We start from the raw sequence: 17209 nt of genomic DNA, 5'->3' as shown, positions 1-17209 counted from the left end.
TTACAGGAGTCTTTTGGTCTCCCGCGTGGCCACTTCCTATTGCATGCGGCTTTGAGTGCTACTCTGCAAAAGCATTGGGGTGCTGGCCTATCTGAACCCCCAGTAAGCGGAACATGTCAATACGTGGTGATGGCGGCGGGCACGCACAAAGCGATTACATGTTTGTACAAACGAATGTCGGGGGACGGACTTGCCCCGCTGCAGAGATTGCGGGAGTGGTGGGCGGCGGACTTGGAGAAGGATATCCCGGACGCGGCCTGGTCACAAATTCTTCTAAGGGCATGGAGGGGTACCAGGAATGCCAGGTTTCAGTTGATCCAATTCTTCGTGTTACACAGGGCGTATCTTACACCAGCTAAAATGAATCAATACTTCCAAATTAATACAGCGATCTGCCCCCGATGTCGAACTGAAGGAGCGGATCTAGTCCACATGTTGTGGACTTGCCCACAGCTGGGCACATACTGGATGGAGGTGACAGGAACACTCTGCAGGATCACTGAGCGGCAGATTGATGTGGACAAGGGGTCGTGCCTCTTACACTGGTTCCTTCATACTAGTAAAAATAAGATAACTAGTAAGTTCCTGGATTTTGGACTCATCTTGGCCAAAAGGGAAATAACGTCGCATTGGAAGGCAGCGGTCGGCCCTAGCTATGTTAGGTGGAAGGCTGCGCTACTCCTGTGGGCGGGCAGCGAGAGCTCAATCAGGATGCAACAGGTGCCTAGGTCCCATAGTGATAGAGCGTTAGAGGCGGCAAGGGAGTGGGAGTCCCTGGTGGCGGAACTCCGGGTGCTGGATGCGGATGCTGATTCGGATTCTGTGACATTAGCGGGGGAGGAGCAGGCGTGAGTGGCACTTCCTGGACTAGGAGGAATTAGCGCAGTGGGGGATCCCCGCGGCATGAGAGTTTATGGGGAATTTTAATATAGTCTATGAAGCAATTCCCAATGGGAGTTGTCCCCCAGTGCACCGCTTTATGAGTACCCGTAGGTATAAGTAAGTTCAAACAAACACAAAGTTCAATCCAAATAAATTTGTAATGGTAATTGTCACTTTTTCATTGCAATATCGTAACTTTCTTTCGTACAATGAGAGTGCTCTTCAAACGTAAATAAATACATCCACTAGAGTCGCCTTGCACACGGTGGTCCGCAGCTGGGAGGAGGGGGGATTGGAGGCACCGAGATTCGACCTCTACTACTATGCAGCTCAGCTGTTGCCAGCTGCCAGGTGGTTCGCGGATGCGGACACCTGGGAACTACGGCTCCTTGCGGGGAGTGCGGATGAACGGACGGTGCAGTTGGCCCTGATGCGCGGCAGGGGCGCGGATGCGGCGCTGCCGTACATAGTGCGCCACACCGCAGCCATTTGGCAGCGTGTTGTGGAAAAAATCCTACGGAGGGCCCCCTTTCACAGGGAGTTGCCGATATGGATCATGGCCCCAGTGGTGGACATGGAGGTACACATGCCTTTCCATGACTGGAGAGCGGGTGGATGCGAGCTGTTGGCAGATCTCTACCCGGATGACACGTTCCTATCTATCGAACGGGCGACGGAGACGTTCGGACTCGGGGAGGGACAGTTCCTACACTACAGGGGCCTCCGTGCAATGGCACGAGATACTTGGCCGCAATTCCCTGATGCGCCCCCTGTGTCCCATACCCTCAATATTATCCTTTCCTGTGGTAGGGGCAGGAGGCTGATAACACTATTGTACTCAGCCATGAGGCAGGACTCCACCCCTCCGGTTCCTCCGGCGTGGGCGGCCTGGGAGGCTGACCTAGGGGTTGCTTTAGACCCAACACAGCGCAAACGCATTGGTACCCTCACCCGGAAGGTGTCGTGCAACGCACGGTTCAAATTGATACACTTTAACTTCTTACACCGAACATATGTGACTCCGGTTGCCTTGAGGCGTATTGCCCCGGACAAGCGCGATAACTGCCCTAGGTGTGGCGCGCAGGGGGCCTCCTTTCTTCATCTAGCGTGGGACTGCCCACTGGTTTACGCCTTCTGGCAGTCAGTGGTGGCGCACATTTGTAGAGTTACTGGACTCCGGATGGAGCTGACCCCCCTTCACTGCTTGTTAGCCTTAGTCCCCAAGCCCAGGAAGTGTACTCTGCCCTACAAGATGTTACAGCTGCTTCTAGTACTGGCAAGGAGGAGGGTGGCCATCACATGGATGGGACAGAGGGCCCCGGAGATGTCACATTGGCTTAGGGATGTGGGGGAATGGTCCCTGGCGGAGGAAACCTTTATGCAGACCGTGCGTAGAGATGTAAAACTGCAGGACGACCTGCTTGCGTGGAGAATGATGCGAGTGGTGAGTGAGGAAGCCGAAGATTCGGATGGTACGAGTGCGGAGTTGTTCACCCCTGGGGACACAGAGTCTGAGGATGAGGATGGTGAGGGCGGCGGGGAGGGTGGGGGAGAACAGTGAGTTGGGGGAGTGCCTGACCGCACACGCACATGTAGGTTACAACTGGGAAGTATTGTGTTTTGTATCTCAAGGCGACATTCCTACTTTACGTAGCGACCGCTGCTATATCTGCCAATAGGAGTGCCATAATGAGGTGAACGACCTGTGTACACATGTTTAAGTCATGAATGCCGTAGTTTTGGGGGGAGGGGTTCCCTTGGGGAGTTGGGGGGTAACATGTATTTAAGAAAAGGAAAAAAAAAAAAAAACGGAAAAGCAGATCAGAATATCCTGCCGTGCAGTTACAGGGCTGGGTTCATGACCTGGCTTACTTGCTACCAACTACCGCCGCCCGGCCCTCGGGTTGTGGGCTGATGGGCCGTGTATACAGAGGTATGTTTTTTGCATAATGTTGTTGCTTTCTTGTAACTGTTGACGCAACTGTTCTATGCTATCATTGTCTGCAACAAAAATAAAGTTTATAAAAAAAAAAAAAAAATACATCCACAATATTTCTTTCTACATCCCTATGCATTTTGGGCTTATCCAGCCCTTCATCAGGGGTATTATCTGTGAAAAAATGAAAAACGGACTGTTTTCATTTTTTCACAGATAATCAACCTTGCTCACAATGGTCAGACTAAACTCCAGCAAGAAGCAGAGAAAAAGCACAGCAAACAGTTCTCATGTGAAAAGCAGAAACAAAGTCTTACAAAAATAAAGCTTTGTAGTAACATCCGTAAAAGCTGCATCATGGCTGCAGGGCTCATGCTAGCTTAGTAATGTCAACAATGTACCCATCGGCCACGTGGCAAGATGACCTGTTGTCATATATGTTTGTCTAGATATAATGATGCTCAGGACTATGTGAAACCTTCTGAGTTTCTGTTAAACACAATCTCATATTGCAATCGACATTGATTCACCAGGAACTGCAGAATTTACCTAGGATGCTTAATGCACCTAAACTGTTATGGAGCTTCAATGCAGAATGATGACTGCCAGTTGAAGCTCGCCATATATCCTGTAAAATATAACTTGTGGACATTGTATCTATATTACTAAAAATGCAAATAAAGAAATTAAAAATAAATAAATAAATAAATAAATAAATGTGACCACTACAGTGCATGACTTCAAATACCCGTCAATTTTGTCTGTGCTCCTATTGAAGTTCAATTATGTTGCACAGGAACCTCTTTCTTATTAATGGTCTATGGTCATCCTTAAGAACAGGGAGGCAGACGGGATCAGTGATTATCCACCAAAAAGATTACAGCTTGCTACTGAAGAAAAGGATTTTTTTCTTATGATACTCTACCTGCAGATTACACCTCTGTTCAACAGATTCCAAAGTAGTCTCTTTGCCAGGTTTTGGGTCTGAAAGAGTGGTCAGAGGATGAAATCCTGGTACCCCAAACATACTAAATGGCTATTGTTTCTCACCTCCAAGTATAAGAAATAATACTTAGTGACGTGTGAAGAGAATTCCATGTTGCCACACAACAAGTGTGGGCCATGAGAACAACCCTAGCAATCTCAGTACAGATCTCCCCACATTGTTTCTTTTTTGCAACAGCATGGCACATTTTGAAACACAAAATGATCTCAGTAAGACATCTTCTGGACTGCTCTGCTCATTTTTCTATCTGCATACCCCACAAAGAGCTGATCACAATGTGAATGTAAAAACTGACCGCTTATGGGGGTCAGGCATATGTAAGCTCGACTACATCTTGGTGAGGTGGAGAATTAAAGGCAGAAACAGTAATGGATTGCCACAAGCCTGAAGTAGACATCTGGAAGGAAAGACACTTTTCAGGGTAGAAGCAAATAAAAGTGGTAGAACACTGAATGCTTGCAACTCACTGATGCCCCTCTATGAGGAAATATCACAAGAAAAACAGTCTTGAAAGTAATTATACATAATGAGCAACCATGATGGGGCTCAAAGGGACCACCCATCGAAAACATCTGAAAAGGAAAAACAAGATTCAAATCCCATTGGGCCATTACAAAAGGTGTCAGAGAAACGTGTATCCGTCCCATCAAAAACCTCATCAGGATCACTGACTTAAGATGAGTAACCGCTGATTTGGAAGGCCAACAAATGCTGACAAAGGAGCAAGTATGCTTTGATAGTCAACTGCACAGCCTAGCTGGGCTAGCAACTGAGCAAAAGAAAGTAATTATACAGGCATGCTTTCAAAGAGTCAATGTTCTGCTCCGCACACTACGTGATAAATATGTTCAACCTTCCAGAGTAGATGGATTTTGTAGAGGAGTGACACGAGGACAATATAATGTCAAACATCTGGTCACCAGAAAGGAGCTTAAGTGTCGCCACTCAATCACAAGGAATGAAGTTTGAGGTTTGGGGTGCAGCTATGAGGTAGCCTAGGAGAAAGGGACACAGGAAGAGTTGAAGGAGGTCTTCATACCACATCCTTCTTGGCTAGTGAGAAGCAACAAAACTGGCTTGGTCTTAGGCCTGGTGACCTTTTCTTAACATTCAAGGAATGTTAAGAAAGAGAGGCAATATGCAATTAAGTTGAAAAATCCACTTCAACTGAACTGCATCTCCAAGTTCACTAACCTGGATACAGGATGGCACAGAGTGTTGCTGCAAATTGCAAAGAAGTCCACTTGGGAGATGCCCCACAGGGCAATGATAGTCTGAACCACCTTTGGGTGAAGACACCACTCATGGCTAGCAAGATAACCACAACTGAGGCTGTCAGCTCTGGAGTTCAGTAAACCACCCACATGGTTGGAAACTATTTGCTGACAAACAACAAAGAGGTTGTAGTGTCTGAACATATGGAGAGACTGGCAGCAAAGGCAAATGAGGAAGGCTTTTAGATCTAAATGCAAAGCCTGCATTCAAGCAGGATGATGTGAAACATCTGCTCTTCTGAAGACCAGCGAACAATGAGCTCCAGTTCCTCCAGATGAGCACTCCACTCAAGGGCGGAGGAGCCTGTTACTACCCTAGTCACTGCAGGACAAGGAAAAAACGTCATCTATTGGCAGTATCTGGCAAATCTCCCATTGGTGAGCCCTCATGTGTCTGTGGCATACAGGAATCCAGCAGACCTAGCAGGCAAAGAACTGTCAGGATTGGAACGCAAGACCCCTCCAACAACATCACAATCATATCCCAGATCATATGAGGAGAGGGAAGGCTCTCGATTATCTTGTGACCAGTACTAAAGGTGAACCAATACGATCTGCAGTAGGGAGCTGACCTTGAGCAACCATTCATCTATGTACAAGAACACAGAGTTCTCCAGCCTTCTCAGATGTGCCGCAATCATCAACATCACCTTGGTGAAGAATCTAGGTGCTGGAGTTAGTCTGAATGGGAGGACAGCAAATTGGTAGTAAGAGGACCACACAATGAAAGTACCATGTGAGGCTTCAAGAATGATATGACTATCCAGTCCTCTGCACCAAGCACCAGAACAAGCAGAGCCAGGGACAGCTTTTTGAACTTTTTCTTGAACTAGTTCTGGATCCTAGAGTCTAGGAACAGAATGACTCCGGTCTTGGGAATCAGAAAGAACCAGGATAATAGTCTGCTTTGGGGCAAACTCCAAAGCTTCCTTCTGCAGCAGGGTTGCCACCTTCTGCTGCAGGATCTGAAGAAGTACCTGTGGAGAAGCCTATTGGCAGAGGAGCGCATATCACCTTTCTACTGTAGGACTCACTGATCTGAAAGGAGGAGACATGTCCCCTTACCAGCCACAAATGATTCTTCAAAGGGAGGCAACAGCAGCTTTCTACGTGTTGTGGGTAAGGATGAGGAGGAGGGCTGCTAGTTTTGACTGCCCTTTCATTTGCCAATGTATTGGCACAGAAGCTGGTTGTGAAGCTGGAATGGCTAGGAGGGATAATGCTGGTGAAAGTGAAAGCCACTTGAAAAGCCCTAAAACATCTGAAATTGTCAACAGTTCTGGGCTGTTTAAGCAATCTATCCAAAAAAGCAAGCCCTGGTAAATGGCATCTCCATGAGGCTCACCTGTACATGCCTTGAGAAACTGTTGTCTGAAGACATGCAAGCCTCCTCAGGGCAATGGATGACACCCTGGCTCTGACTACGGAATCCACCACACTCAGACCTTCCCTGATGACTTAACAGGAAGCATGCTGGCAGTCTCTCACAACCTCAGCAAAGTGGTTCTTAGGATGGCCTGAGAAACATAGAGCTACCAGGTTAGCCATCTCCCATAAGACATGTGTATACTTGGAATGCAGATGGGTTGTGTTCCCTGACGTCAAAGCTATGTTGCTCCCTGAGAAGAACTTTCCCAACAGCATCCAGCTTCATGGACTCACTGTCAGCTAGAGCTTTCAGAAATGCACCTGGATTCTGCATTATGGATGACAACAAATGCACCACTAGATTTTCCGGCAAGTGATGGGAGCACAGGAAGGCAAAGTGCAGTGAAGTGGGCCTGCACTCTTGTGCAATAAGATGGTTAAAAGCCAGGGCTGAGGTAGGCTTGTCCAATGCAGCTTTCATGGACTCTAGCATCTCTAGCCCATCCTTTAAGGGCAAAAGAGGCTTTGGTTTTGCGAAGGCAGGTTGAAGGATATCTGTCAAACTATTGAAACTGGCTTCTGGATATCTGTCAAAATATTGAAACTGGCTTCTACAGTGAGTAAAGATTGTTCTAAAACCTTTGCTGCCTCCCTAAGAACTGCGTGGAAGGTTGTTGCACACAGAGAAGCAGGGCCTGTAGGGCATTCCATTTCAACCTCTGGAAATGTGTACAGCCCATTGGCATTCTGCAGAGCCAGGAAGTCTACAGCGATTGCAAGGGCAGTAAATCTCCAGCCTCACTGCTGTTTTTCGTATAATGCACATCTGAGACCAACATTTGGATAGGGTCTAAGGGCCATATGTATCAATGTTAGGTTTTGCTATTCTCAAATAGCGAATTTTTGAGAATCACTATTTGAGAATCGCAAAACACTATGTATGAAGGATTTGCAATACATTTTGAGAATCCTACATATTCCTTAATTGCGAATCGCAAAATGTGATTTGCAATTAAGGAATACCTCCCCATTCATTACTATGGGCCTAGAGGGTGAATTTCAGCGTTTGCGATCGCAATTCGCCTTGATACATATTTATTTATTTATTTATTTTTGTGTTTTATAGAGCGCAAACTTGACCCGTAAGGGTACCATGGCACTTTACAGAGTCAAAGTTGTACAAGAGTATACCATAAATTAGGGAGGGTGGGGGGGGGAGGATGCGGAGTACAAGGGGATGGAAGTATACAAAGTACAGTTAATATTACAGGTGCGGAGGACAGGCCCCAGGATTCTTGGTACAGCGAAAGGTCGACGGAGGGAGGTAATAGTTTTTGTGGTGGTTGAGGAAATGTGGTTTAGCCAAGGAATTTACCCATGAGGAAATATTTGGCCTCCTTTTTGAAACGTGCAAGAGTGGATTCTTCTGACTGCGGGTGGGAAGGAGTTCCATATTCTTGGTGCAGCCCCAGAGAACGGCAGATTATAGGGTTTTTTCTTTTTTTCTTCCGAAAGAGTGCAGGCTGGAGTAGGAGGTCACTGGCAGACCCTGAGTTTCGGATTCCTCCGGATACCACAAGTTTCTGTGCAACATATGCAGGGGAGTTTGAGTGTAGGGCCTTGTGTGTGATACATGCCAGCTTAAGTTGTATTCTGGCCTCGAGAGGAAGCCAGTTCAGCGCTTTCAGATGAGGAGAAATGTGATCAAATTTCCTTGTGCCGATAAGAAGTCTGGCAGCTGCATTGAGGCAGGCGCTAGGGAGATCTTGGATAAACCAGAGAGGGTGGAACAGCCATATTCCAGTCATAGGGTCCAGTCCAGGGTGGAACAGCCATATTCCAGTCTAGAAATGACTAGTGCTTGGACTGCCAATTTTAGGTCGGGAGCATCAAGGAAGGGTTTCAGTTTCCATAGGTAGCTCAGGTGGAATCTGGCAGATTTGGCCATTGAGTTGATGTGTTCTTGCATGCTCAAGTTGCAATCCAAGGCTATTCCCAGAGATTTGTCCAAGTCCACAATGGTCGGTGGACAATTTGAGGCTGTGATGGCTTTAATCCATGTCTGGATCTCAGGGTCGGTTTTAGGAGGGGAAATTAGAAGAAATTCTGTTTTCTTTGCGCTTAGTTTGAGTTGGTTGGAGGAGAGCCATTGAATGGGCAGCTTCAGGGCCTCATTCAGAGAGAGAATCCCCTCGAGAGATGAGATTTTGATGTAGATCTGAGTGTCGTTGGCGTACATATGGTAGGAGATATTTGAGGTGCAAAGGACTTCGGCAAGGGGTTCTAAATAAAGGTTGAAGAGGGTGGGGGACATCGTTGATCCTTGAGGGACTCCAACCATGATCGAAGAGGGAGCGGACAGGTTGCCGTTAATTAGGAATCTCTGAGATCGGTTTTGGAGGAAGGATCTAAACCAATCAAGCACAGGGTCATCTAATCCCACCCTAAATTTAAGGCGTTCAAATAGCTTCCCATGATTGACCGTGTCGAAGGCCAAGGATGAGATTTAGGAGGATTAGGAGACAGGTTTTGCCTTGGTCAAGGGCTTGGAGGGCATCATCAACGATGTGGAGCATGGTGGTTTCAGTGCTGTGTCCAGGTCGGAATCAAGATTGGCAGTCATCGAGTAGGTGCAAGTTGTTGATGTGATGACTTAGCTGCAGTTGACTTGGCCCGCTTTCAGAGAGTCAGGGATCGATCCCTGCCAGAGAGAGGCGTTAATTATCGCAGTCCAGCTTAGAATAATGGATTGGGCGGCGGCAGTTAGAGGGGAGCGGGTCGTTGAAATGGTTGTTCAGGTTTAAGGTGAAAAGGATTTTGGCGACAGAGTCTTCGTCGTAGAGAGTGGAGTTGGTCCAGTATGCTTGATTCTTAGGTGCGGTCTCCTGAAGCGGCCCGGGTGGAGGAGGCAGGTCAGGGGTCAGTAGAGAGTACGAGGCGGAAATCAGTTCGTTGTCTAAGGTTTTGATTTTGTTCACAAAAAATGAGGAGAATTCCTTGGATGAAATTAGATACTTGGGGTTTTCTTTCGATGTTTTGGCCAGTTTGTTGGACTGGTGTTTGATCAGTTCAAAGAGTTTGTGGGGTCTATTCTGGATATTCCCGAGTTACGATCTGAATAATTATTTTTTTGAGTTGAGGACATTCCTGTTGTAAGTATTTCTGGCTTGGCGGAAAAGTTTTAGATGAGCGGCAGAGGGGTGCTGTCTCCAGATTCCTTCGGATTGTCGGAGGGATCTCCTCTCATTGTTGAGGGACCCAGTGAACCATGGATTTCTATCTTTGACTTGAGTTCTTTTTAGTTTTAGTGGGGCTAGGTCATCCAGAATGGTCGACATAGTTGGAGAGTAGTGATCGTTGAGATTTATGACCGATGTGATGTATAATCTAAATACCTGCTCCATGGCCAGCCAATATTGTTGGCATGGAGATGGCTCAAGCAGTGAAAGTTCTGTGCCTGGCCTCCTGTACCAATATCTGGGCCTCCCTTCTGGATCTTTGGAGGATTGCTTTCCTTGGATATTCTTGAAAAGGGGCGAGTTACAAAGAAGGTGAAGCAATAGGTGCCAACTCAGGAGGCACTGTGATGGGTATTGGCAGGGGCCCTAGAGCAAGTTTTGGAGACGACAATGGAAGAAGTGTCAATGGAGAAGCGTCAGCTGTCGGAGTAGATACACTGATGCCAGGTGCGTACCTTGAGGAAGCATCCTGGAGTTGAATGTCGCTGAGGGTGGACTTAATGGCAGAAACACAGAGATCCAAATGGTTCCTGATCAGCATAATCATGGCACTGAGGAAATGAGCCAACTTGGCTCCTTTCACAGGAAGAACAAGTTACTTATCTTCGGTAACAATGTATCTATAAGAGACATAGGTTATTTATAGATTTCTTACCTTAGAATTACTCCCAGGCGTCAGACTGGATCCGGAGAATTTTTTCTTAGTAGTACTCCTGCGCGTTGGTGGGTGGGGTTGGTCGACTCCGCGTCCGTCAACAGCGTCATGGTTGCTGAGATGACATTGCGGTGCCTACTTAGACACCGCTCCTGTGCGCCGATGTCCTTACTGACACGACTTTCCATGCAAGAAGCGCAGAGCCATGAAAGACACTGACCACTGGTGCCCCACAACGAGGGCCCGGTAAGGTAGTCCCCATCCCTAGAAATCAGTTTGCATGGGTGGGGCAGTAGGGAATCTATAACTAACATAAGTCTCTTACAGATACATTGTTACCGATGGTAAGTAACTTGTTCATCTGAAAGAGAGTGTTAGTAATATATTCCTTACCTTAGAACAGATACCCAGTAATATCATCCCTAGAGGAGGGACTGCAAACTAAGTTCACACCAGAAAGTCCTGGAGGACAGATCGGGCAAAATAGCTGTCAATCCAGACTAGGCTGTCCAGGCAGTAATGTCTGGTGAACATGTGAAAGGATTCCACGTGCCTATGCAATGCAGTAGTTGCTGCTGTATCCCTAGTGGAATGAGTATGCAGCCCCACTGGAGGTTCCTTTTACAATAAAGCGTAAGAGACTTTAACCCCTTCGATGCTCATGACGAGCTGGGCTCGTCATGAGGCACAGTGGACCTGTGCTTATGACGAGCTGAGCTCGTCATGAATCATGGACTATTGGAGCTTCCAGCACAGGAGGGGAAACCCCTTAGCAGCCAAGGTGTTAATACAAAGGACAACCCATCGAGAGATAGATACACTTTTGGACAGCCCGACCTTTCTTGGCATTCACAAAGCCAACAAAGAGTTGACCATCCACCCAGAAATCTTTTGTGCAGTCAAGGTAGAAGGACAGCGCACAGTTAGGGTCCAGACGGTGGAGTTTTTCCTCCTCCTTTGAGGGGTGCGGAGGTGGGAAAAAGGTAGGCAAAGTGATTGTTTGTCCTATGTGAAAAGGTTCAACCACTTTAGGAAGGAACTAGAGTCTTGTTCTAAGCACCATGTTATCCAGATGCAGAGAGAAGAAAGGGGGCTTGGAGGATAAAGCCTGAAGCTTACTCACCCTGCGAGCAGAGGTGATGGCAACAAGGAAAGCAGTTTTCAGAGTGAGGAGCCTGAGAGGACAGTCCTGAAGAGCTCGAAGTTGCGCACATAAGGTAAGTTAAAACAACATTCAAGTCCCACTGGGGCATTATGAAAAGAGAAGGAGGAGAGAGATGAATAATGCCCTTAAAAAATCTCTTTGAAATAGTGGACTTGAATAAAGAGGGCTGATCTGGTAGCCGAAGGAAAGTAGAAATACCTGCAAGATAGCATTTAAGAGTACCCAGAGCAGAGACCTGCTGGGCCAAAGAAAGAATGAACAAGAGAGCCTCAGAAAGAGGGGCACAGAGGGGATCCACAGCCTTTGCTGTGCACCAGGCCAGGTCAAAAGCTGTGAACTTTCACCGCTCAATCTCCAGGCAAGGAGGTGGAGACTGAACAGGTTCGGTTCAAGGAACAAACCGAACCTGCAACAAAAGAACCTCCCGAAGGGGCAGTCTGATCGGAGAATCGATGGCCATGCTCAGTAGCTCAGGGTATCAGACTCTTGATGCCCAGTCCGGAGCCACTGGTCGCGCTTGATCTTCAGCACTCGGAGCAGAAGTGGTACAGGCAGACAGGAGTAAAGGAGACCGCAGTTCCACTCGCAACGAAAAGTGTTGCCAAGCGAGTGCCACCTTGGAAACTACAAGACACAAACTGCTGACATTGCGAGTTCTCTTCAGTCGCAAAAACAAATCTAACCAAGGCTTTTCCCATCGTTAAAAGAGACATGGTACGACCTCCAAGTGAAGATGCTATTTGTGATCTACCAGGCACCGAAGGCTGAGTTCGTCTGCCTTGGCGTTCAGAAAACTAGCCAGGTGTTGCACCACCAGGGTCATGCCCTGATGTTGCAGCCACGTCCAGAGGCTGAGAGTCTCTTGACAGAGTCCACAACCCTGACCCGCCCTGTTTCTTGCAGTGCAACATGGAGGTGGTGTCTGTGAATACCCGCGCTACTTTCCCTTTGAGGGAGGGAGGGAAGGCTTTCAGTGCCCAGAGCTCTTACAGGTTGATATGGAGTTCGGAATCCACCCGAGACCCGACGCCTCTGATCTCCATCTGTCCCAGGTAGCCGCCCTATCCCAGAAGTGAGCGTTGGTCACCACCATTAGGTCTGGTTGGGTAGAGGTGAGGAATCTGCCTCTAACCGAAGCCAGCTCTGTTAACCACCACTGCAGTTGTTGGGCAGGTCTCTCTGATCTGGACGTAGTCAGAAAGATTACCCTGATGCTGCGCCCACTGGAACACAGGTCCCACTCCAGAGACAGCATATGCCAACTGGCATGATCCACCAGGAGGAGGAGGCCATGAGGCCCAGCAGCCTCAAGAGTCATTCTCACCAAAATCCAGGATAGAGGCTGAAACATTGGTATCATAGCCCGAATATCCCGGAATTGCTGCAGTGTGTCCAGAACAGCTCAGATGAAAGGGAGTGTCTGAGAGGGAGTCCGGTGTGACTTCTGCACGTTGATCGTGAACTCCAGCGAGTGCAAGTGGTCCGCCGTAGTCTGGAGGTGGAAGACGACAGCCTGTGGTGAGCCTGCCTTCAACAGCCAGTCGTCCAGTTAGGGGAAGACTGGAACCCTCTAATCTGCGCAGATGATCTGCGACCACCACCATCACTTTCATGAACACCCGAGGGGCACTGGTAAGGCCAAAGGGGAGCACAGTGTACTGAAAAGGCTTGTGGTCTAACATGAACTGTAGATAGCGTCTGAAGGCTGTCAGGACGGGAATAAGAAAATAGGCATTCTGCAAGTCCAATGCCACCATCCAGTCTCCAGGGCCGAGGGCAGACAGGACCTGAGTCAACGTGAGCATTTTGAACTTCTCCTTCCGGGGGAAGCGGTTTAGGGCCCTGAGGTGGACTGGCCTGCCCGCTGGCTCCCAGACCCGCGAGGTCACTGGGTCCCACATCCGCGGCCAAGCCGGAGCTGGGCAGCTTGCGTAAACAGGTGGCTAGACTGGTCCGGATGTGGCTAGGTGCAACTTCCGTAGCCACAAAAGAGGCGAAAAGCAGACTGAAGTGGACGGGAAGCCGCAGCGGATCTCAAAGATCTAGCCCATAGTGAGAGAATCTTTGAAGCAATCCAGCACAGAGTTTTTCTTTGTCACCGAAAAGAGGACGCCCAACAAAGTTGATTTGACATCCCCCAAAAAACCAGATGTCTTTAACCGGACAGTGTCTAAGGGCTACCAAGGTGGTATTCGTTCTGCCTAATGAGTCTGTGGTATTCAGTCCACATCGAATCATGAATTTGGCTGCGTCCCACCCATCTGCCACTGCCTGGGAGAGAACGGCTCGGGCCTCTTCCGGGCACTGAGGCAGCACCTGCGCAACGTATCCCAGATGGTGTGGGAGTATAGGCCCAAGAGGCACACGGTATTCACGGACCGCAGTGCCAAGCTGTAGGAAGAGAATATGCACTTCCCAAGATGATCCAGCTTCTTGGATTCCCTATCTGGGTGAGCAGAAGGGATTGGGCCATTTGAAGAAGATGCTTGGACTACCAAGTTCTCAGGGGAAGAGTGTTGGGTGAGGAAAACTGGGTAGCCCAGGGCCGGGCGAATGCAGCGGGCAATTGTCTGTTCCACAGGAGCCCCTGTGCTGGGCTTGGACCAGGTGACCAGAAAGACGTCAGTGAGGGTTTCGTTGAAGGGCCCAAGAGGTTCAGAGGAGGTTGCCAAAGCTGAAGCACCTCTGTTAAGAGGTTAGTCCTGACTGGCACTGAAGGGGGCTCCAGGCCCAAGGCCTTGGCCGCCCTTCACATCACTACAGTGTAGGACGCTCCCTCCTCCTAAGCCACGGTAGGGGGAGAAAGCACGCCAAGGTCTGGAGAAGTGTCCAGACCACTGGTGTCACCCAGGTCCTCTTTCAGTCTGGCTCTTCTAGCTGGTCTGCTAAAGGATCCAACGACACCTCCCAGTCCTCATAACCACCTTCTGGGCAGTAGGAAACACCAGGGATGAACAGGGGAACAAAAGTACCCTCCAGCATCGGTTTTGACATCGGTCCGGCTCTGGGTCCATCTTGGGGCTGAGGATGGGGATGGCGTCGGCGGGGGGCACTGCCAACGCCAGAGGCTTCATCGTGAGGTTTGGCACCAGGGAAGGTCATTCAAGATCGGCATAGAAGACACAGGAGCCCCAACTGACCTCGCAGGGCCTGATGGCACACCAGCGGAGTCGGGCTGCCCAAAAATGAAGTGGAGGGCCTTGTAAAATTTTCTACGTTGGGGAGTGGATGCTCCTGCTCTCGGAAACAGGGTGAGGCGCGGAGTCAACACTGAAGTAGGCGCCAGAGAAGGAACCTTCGAACGATGACGCTTTGGGCCCCGCAATGCTTCATCCGACCAACGGGGTGAAGACGAAGAGTGCCGGTGTTTTTTTAACTTCTACTTCTTAGACTTACCCGAGGACCTCGAGGGCTTGGAGTGGGATGAGGTGTGGTGGCTCCTCGAGCAGTCTCAAGACCTTTCTCTCGAACGAGACCGGAATCAGGAAAAATGTAGAGCCGACTGCAGGGCCTTCAATAGCTTTCGAGACCGCAACCATGAAGACTGGATTCATGGCTCGGCAGTCGGAGCATAACTTTGGGTCGTAGTCGTGTTCCAGACACCAAAGGCACACGAGGTGCGGATATGTCACAGACATCAGTTTGTGACAGGAGTCACAGGGCTTGAACCCGGTCCAGCGCTGGGACATCCCTCATGCACCAGGTATCGAAGAATCGAAAAAGCAGTTGACAAAACGTTGAAAAAAGATTAGTCAAAAGGTGACTACAGGGTAGCTCTCTCCGGATCTGCGCTAGGGGTGGCATCTAAGGAGGCACCGCCGTGTCATCCGGGTGACCACGAAGCCGGACGTGGAGTCGACCAACGCCACCCACGGACGCATAGCATTACTGCTGAGAAAAAAATTCTTCAGATCCAGTCTGATGCCTGGGGGTAATTTTAAGATAAGGAATCTATAACTAAATGTCTCTTTCAGATACTCTAGATATGCAGACATTGGCGCTGTGAATGGTAGAGGTGGCTGAGCTTAAGAACAGGACTCGTGGCAAGTGCTATAGTGGGTAGGTCTGCCGGTGAATGCTCTTCTGATCGATTAATGTCCTTCAGCTCCGGCTCCAAAAAGGACTCTTCTCTCTCAATGGTTTCAAAGAAGAAGAGAAACTCAATTTAAAGAGAGACTTCAAACATAACTGGTGCTGATCCTGATTAGTCGTTGGGGGCCAACAAATGTTGCGCTTGTGTTCTTGAATAGCTTTAGGGGAGCATGAAGTCCCCTTTCTTGCACAACTCCAAATTATTTTTGAATCTGGGCACCAGAAACAGACAACGTGAAGGTCTGAAATGGATATCTACTTTTTGTAAGAGTGACATTGTTTGAAGCCAGACACCTTGGCAGTGACAGCCCTACTCACAGCACTGAAGACTGACATAATTCTGGTATGCCTGCTGGCACGAAGATGGAGACAGCATCCTCCACTGGCGTTGGAGAGCTATGAAAAGTCTCTGGATCCAGTTTCGTGCTTGAGGATATTTCAACAGTGGAGGAATCTGTAGGTAGAAGTATTCATCAGAAGAACAGGCTAAACTATACTACTGGAAACCAAATATTAGCGATATTTCAGAAGAGAAGTTATCAGCAGGAAAAATGTTACATCTGAAAGTAAAGTTCTACACATTTCAATAAAATTTTAGGTGGAAGTTGAGTGCTCAGTAAGGTCTAAGTTAATTAACAACATTAAGATGTTTTACAGCATATCTAACAAACTCACTTTGAAAAAAATAATTATCTAATGCAACAAAAAAAATAATGAACTACATTTTAAAAACAAACACATTTTATTTTTGTTACCTTTCTTACTGGGTCCTGTAAATAGCAATCAATAATTTTGTCGTATTGATGCTTCCTTTCATACATAAACTCACATATTTGGTGGCTGAAAAGTATAATGTTTGCACATTAAAATGCAGGCAACACAAATCACGTCTGTAGTAGTCATATGGATGCATTTCAAAGTCTCAGAAAACGAGTTCATGCTGAGAGGAAAAGAAGCTCATTTTATACAGGTATCAGACACCATGGGGTACATTTTCCACATAGTGCACTTGAGAAATTGTTAATAAAGGTTTCTCCTATCTAATTTACTTCCTGGAGTGTGGAAAACATACCTTGGGGATACAAAAAAAAAAGGTTTAAAATCTTGGTGCATAAAGAAAAGCAACGGTTGCAATTGCTAATCTGCAAATTCCCAGTAAGATTCTTTAAGCAAAGTATCCAGCTCATCCGCAGATTTACACATGACGCTTGAAATCAATTCACAATCGATCTTAGAGGTTTTGCTGTTGCAGTCAATACTCAGTGATACACTGACAGGTGTGTTCAAATATTGTACTAGCACACAAGACAAGTCTGTTTTCAAATACATTATGACATTATAAATAAATTAATGAGCACACTATAAATTCAATCAGGGGACTATTTATGTACGGCTGACATGCACTTTCATTTTTAAATAACATGCTCTATATTCTCAATGAAATTCAAAACTCAGCACAAAAAAGATTTTATGGTTAAACCATCTGGAGATTACATCCTGTTCCATTCTGTGACTCGACCTGTGCTATTGAACCACACTTGCATGCATTACTACCCGACAGTCTCTTCAAGCCAAAGTAACCAGACAGAATG

The 17209-nt window shown here is 47.7% G+C and overlaps 1 protein-coding gene across 1 annotated transcript in view; it reads right to left on the bottom strand.

The window, feature by feature from the left end:
- Nucleotides 1-17209, bottom strand: part of VPS8 (VPS8 subunit of CORVET complex) — a 1704823-nt gene that overhangs the window by 827025 nt on the left and 860589 nt on the right. The window contains exon 31 of the mRNA XM_086955430.1: nucleotides 16373-16457. Coding sequence (XP_086811556.1) covers nucleotides 16373-16457 — 85 coding nt within the window. The remainder of the gene's footprint in view (nucleotides 1-16372; nucleotides 16458-17209) is intronic.

The sequence above is a fragment of the Lissotriton vulgaris genome, chromosome 2_1 (assembly GCF_964263255.1).
Source record: "Lissotriton vulgaris chromosome 2_1, aLisVul1.2, whole genome shotgun sequence".
NCBI lineage: Eukaryota > Metazoa > Chordata > Amphibia > Caudata > Salamandridae > Lissotriton > Lissotriton vulgaris.
Note: the sequence above shows the minus strand (reverse complement) of the source record. Positions and strands in the feature narration are given on the sequence as shown.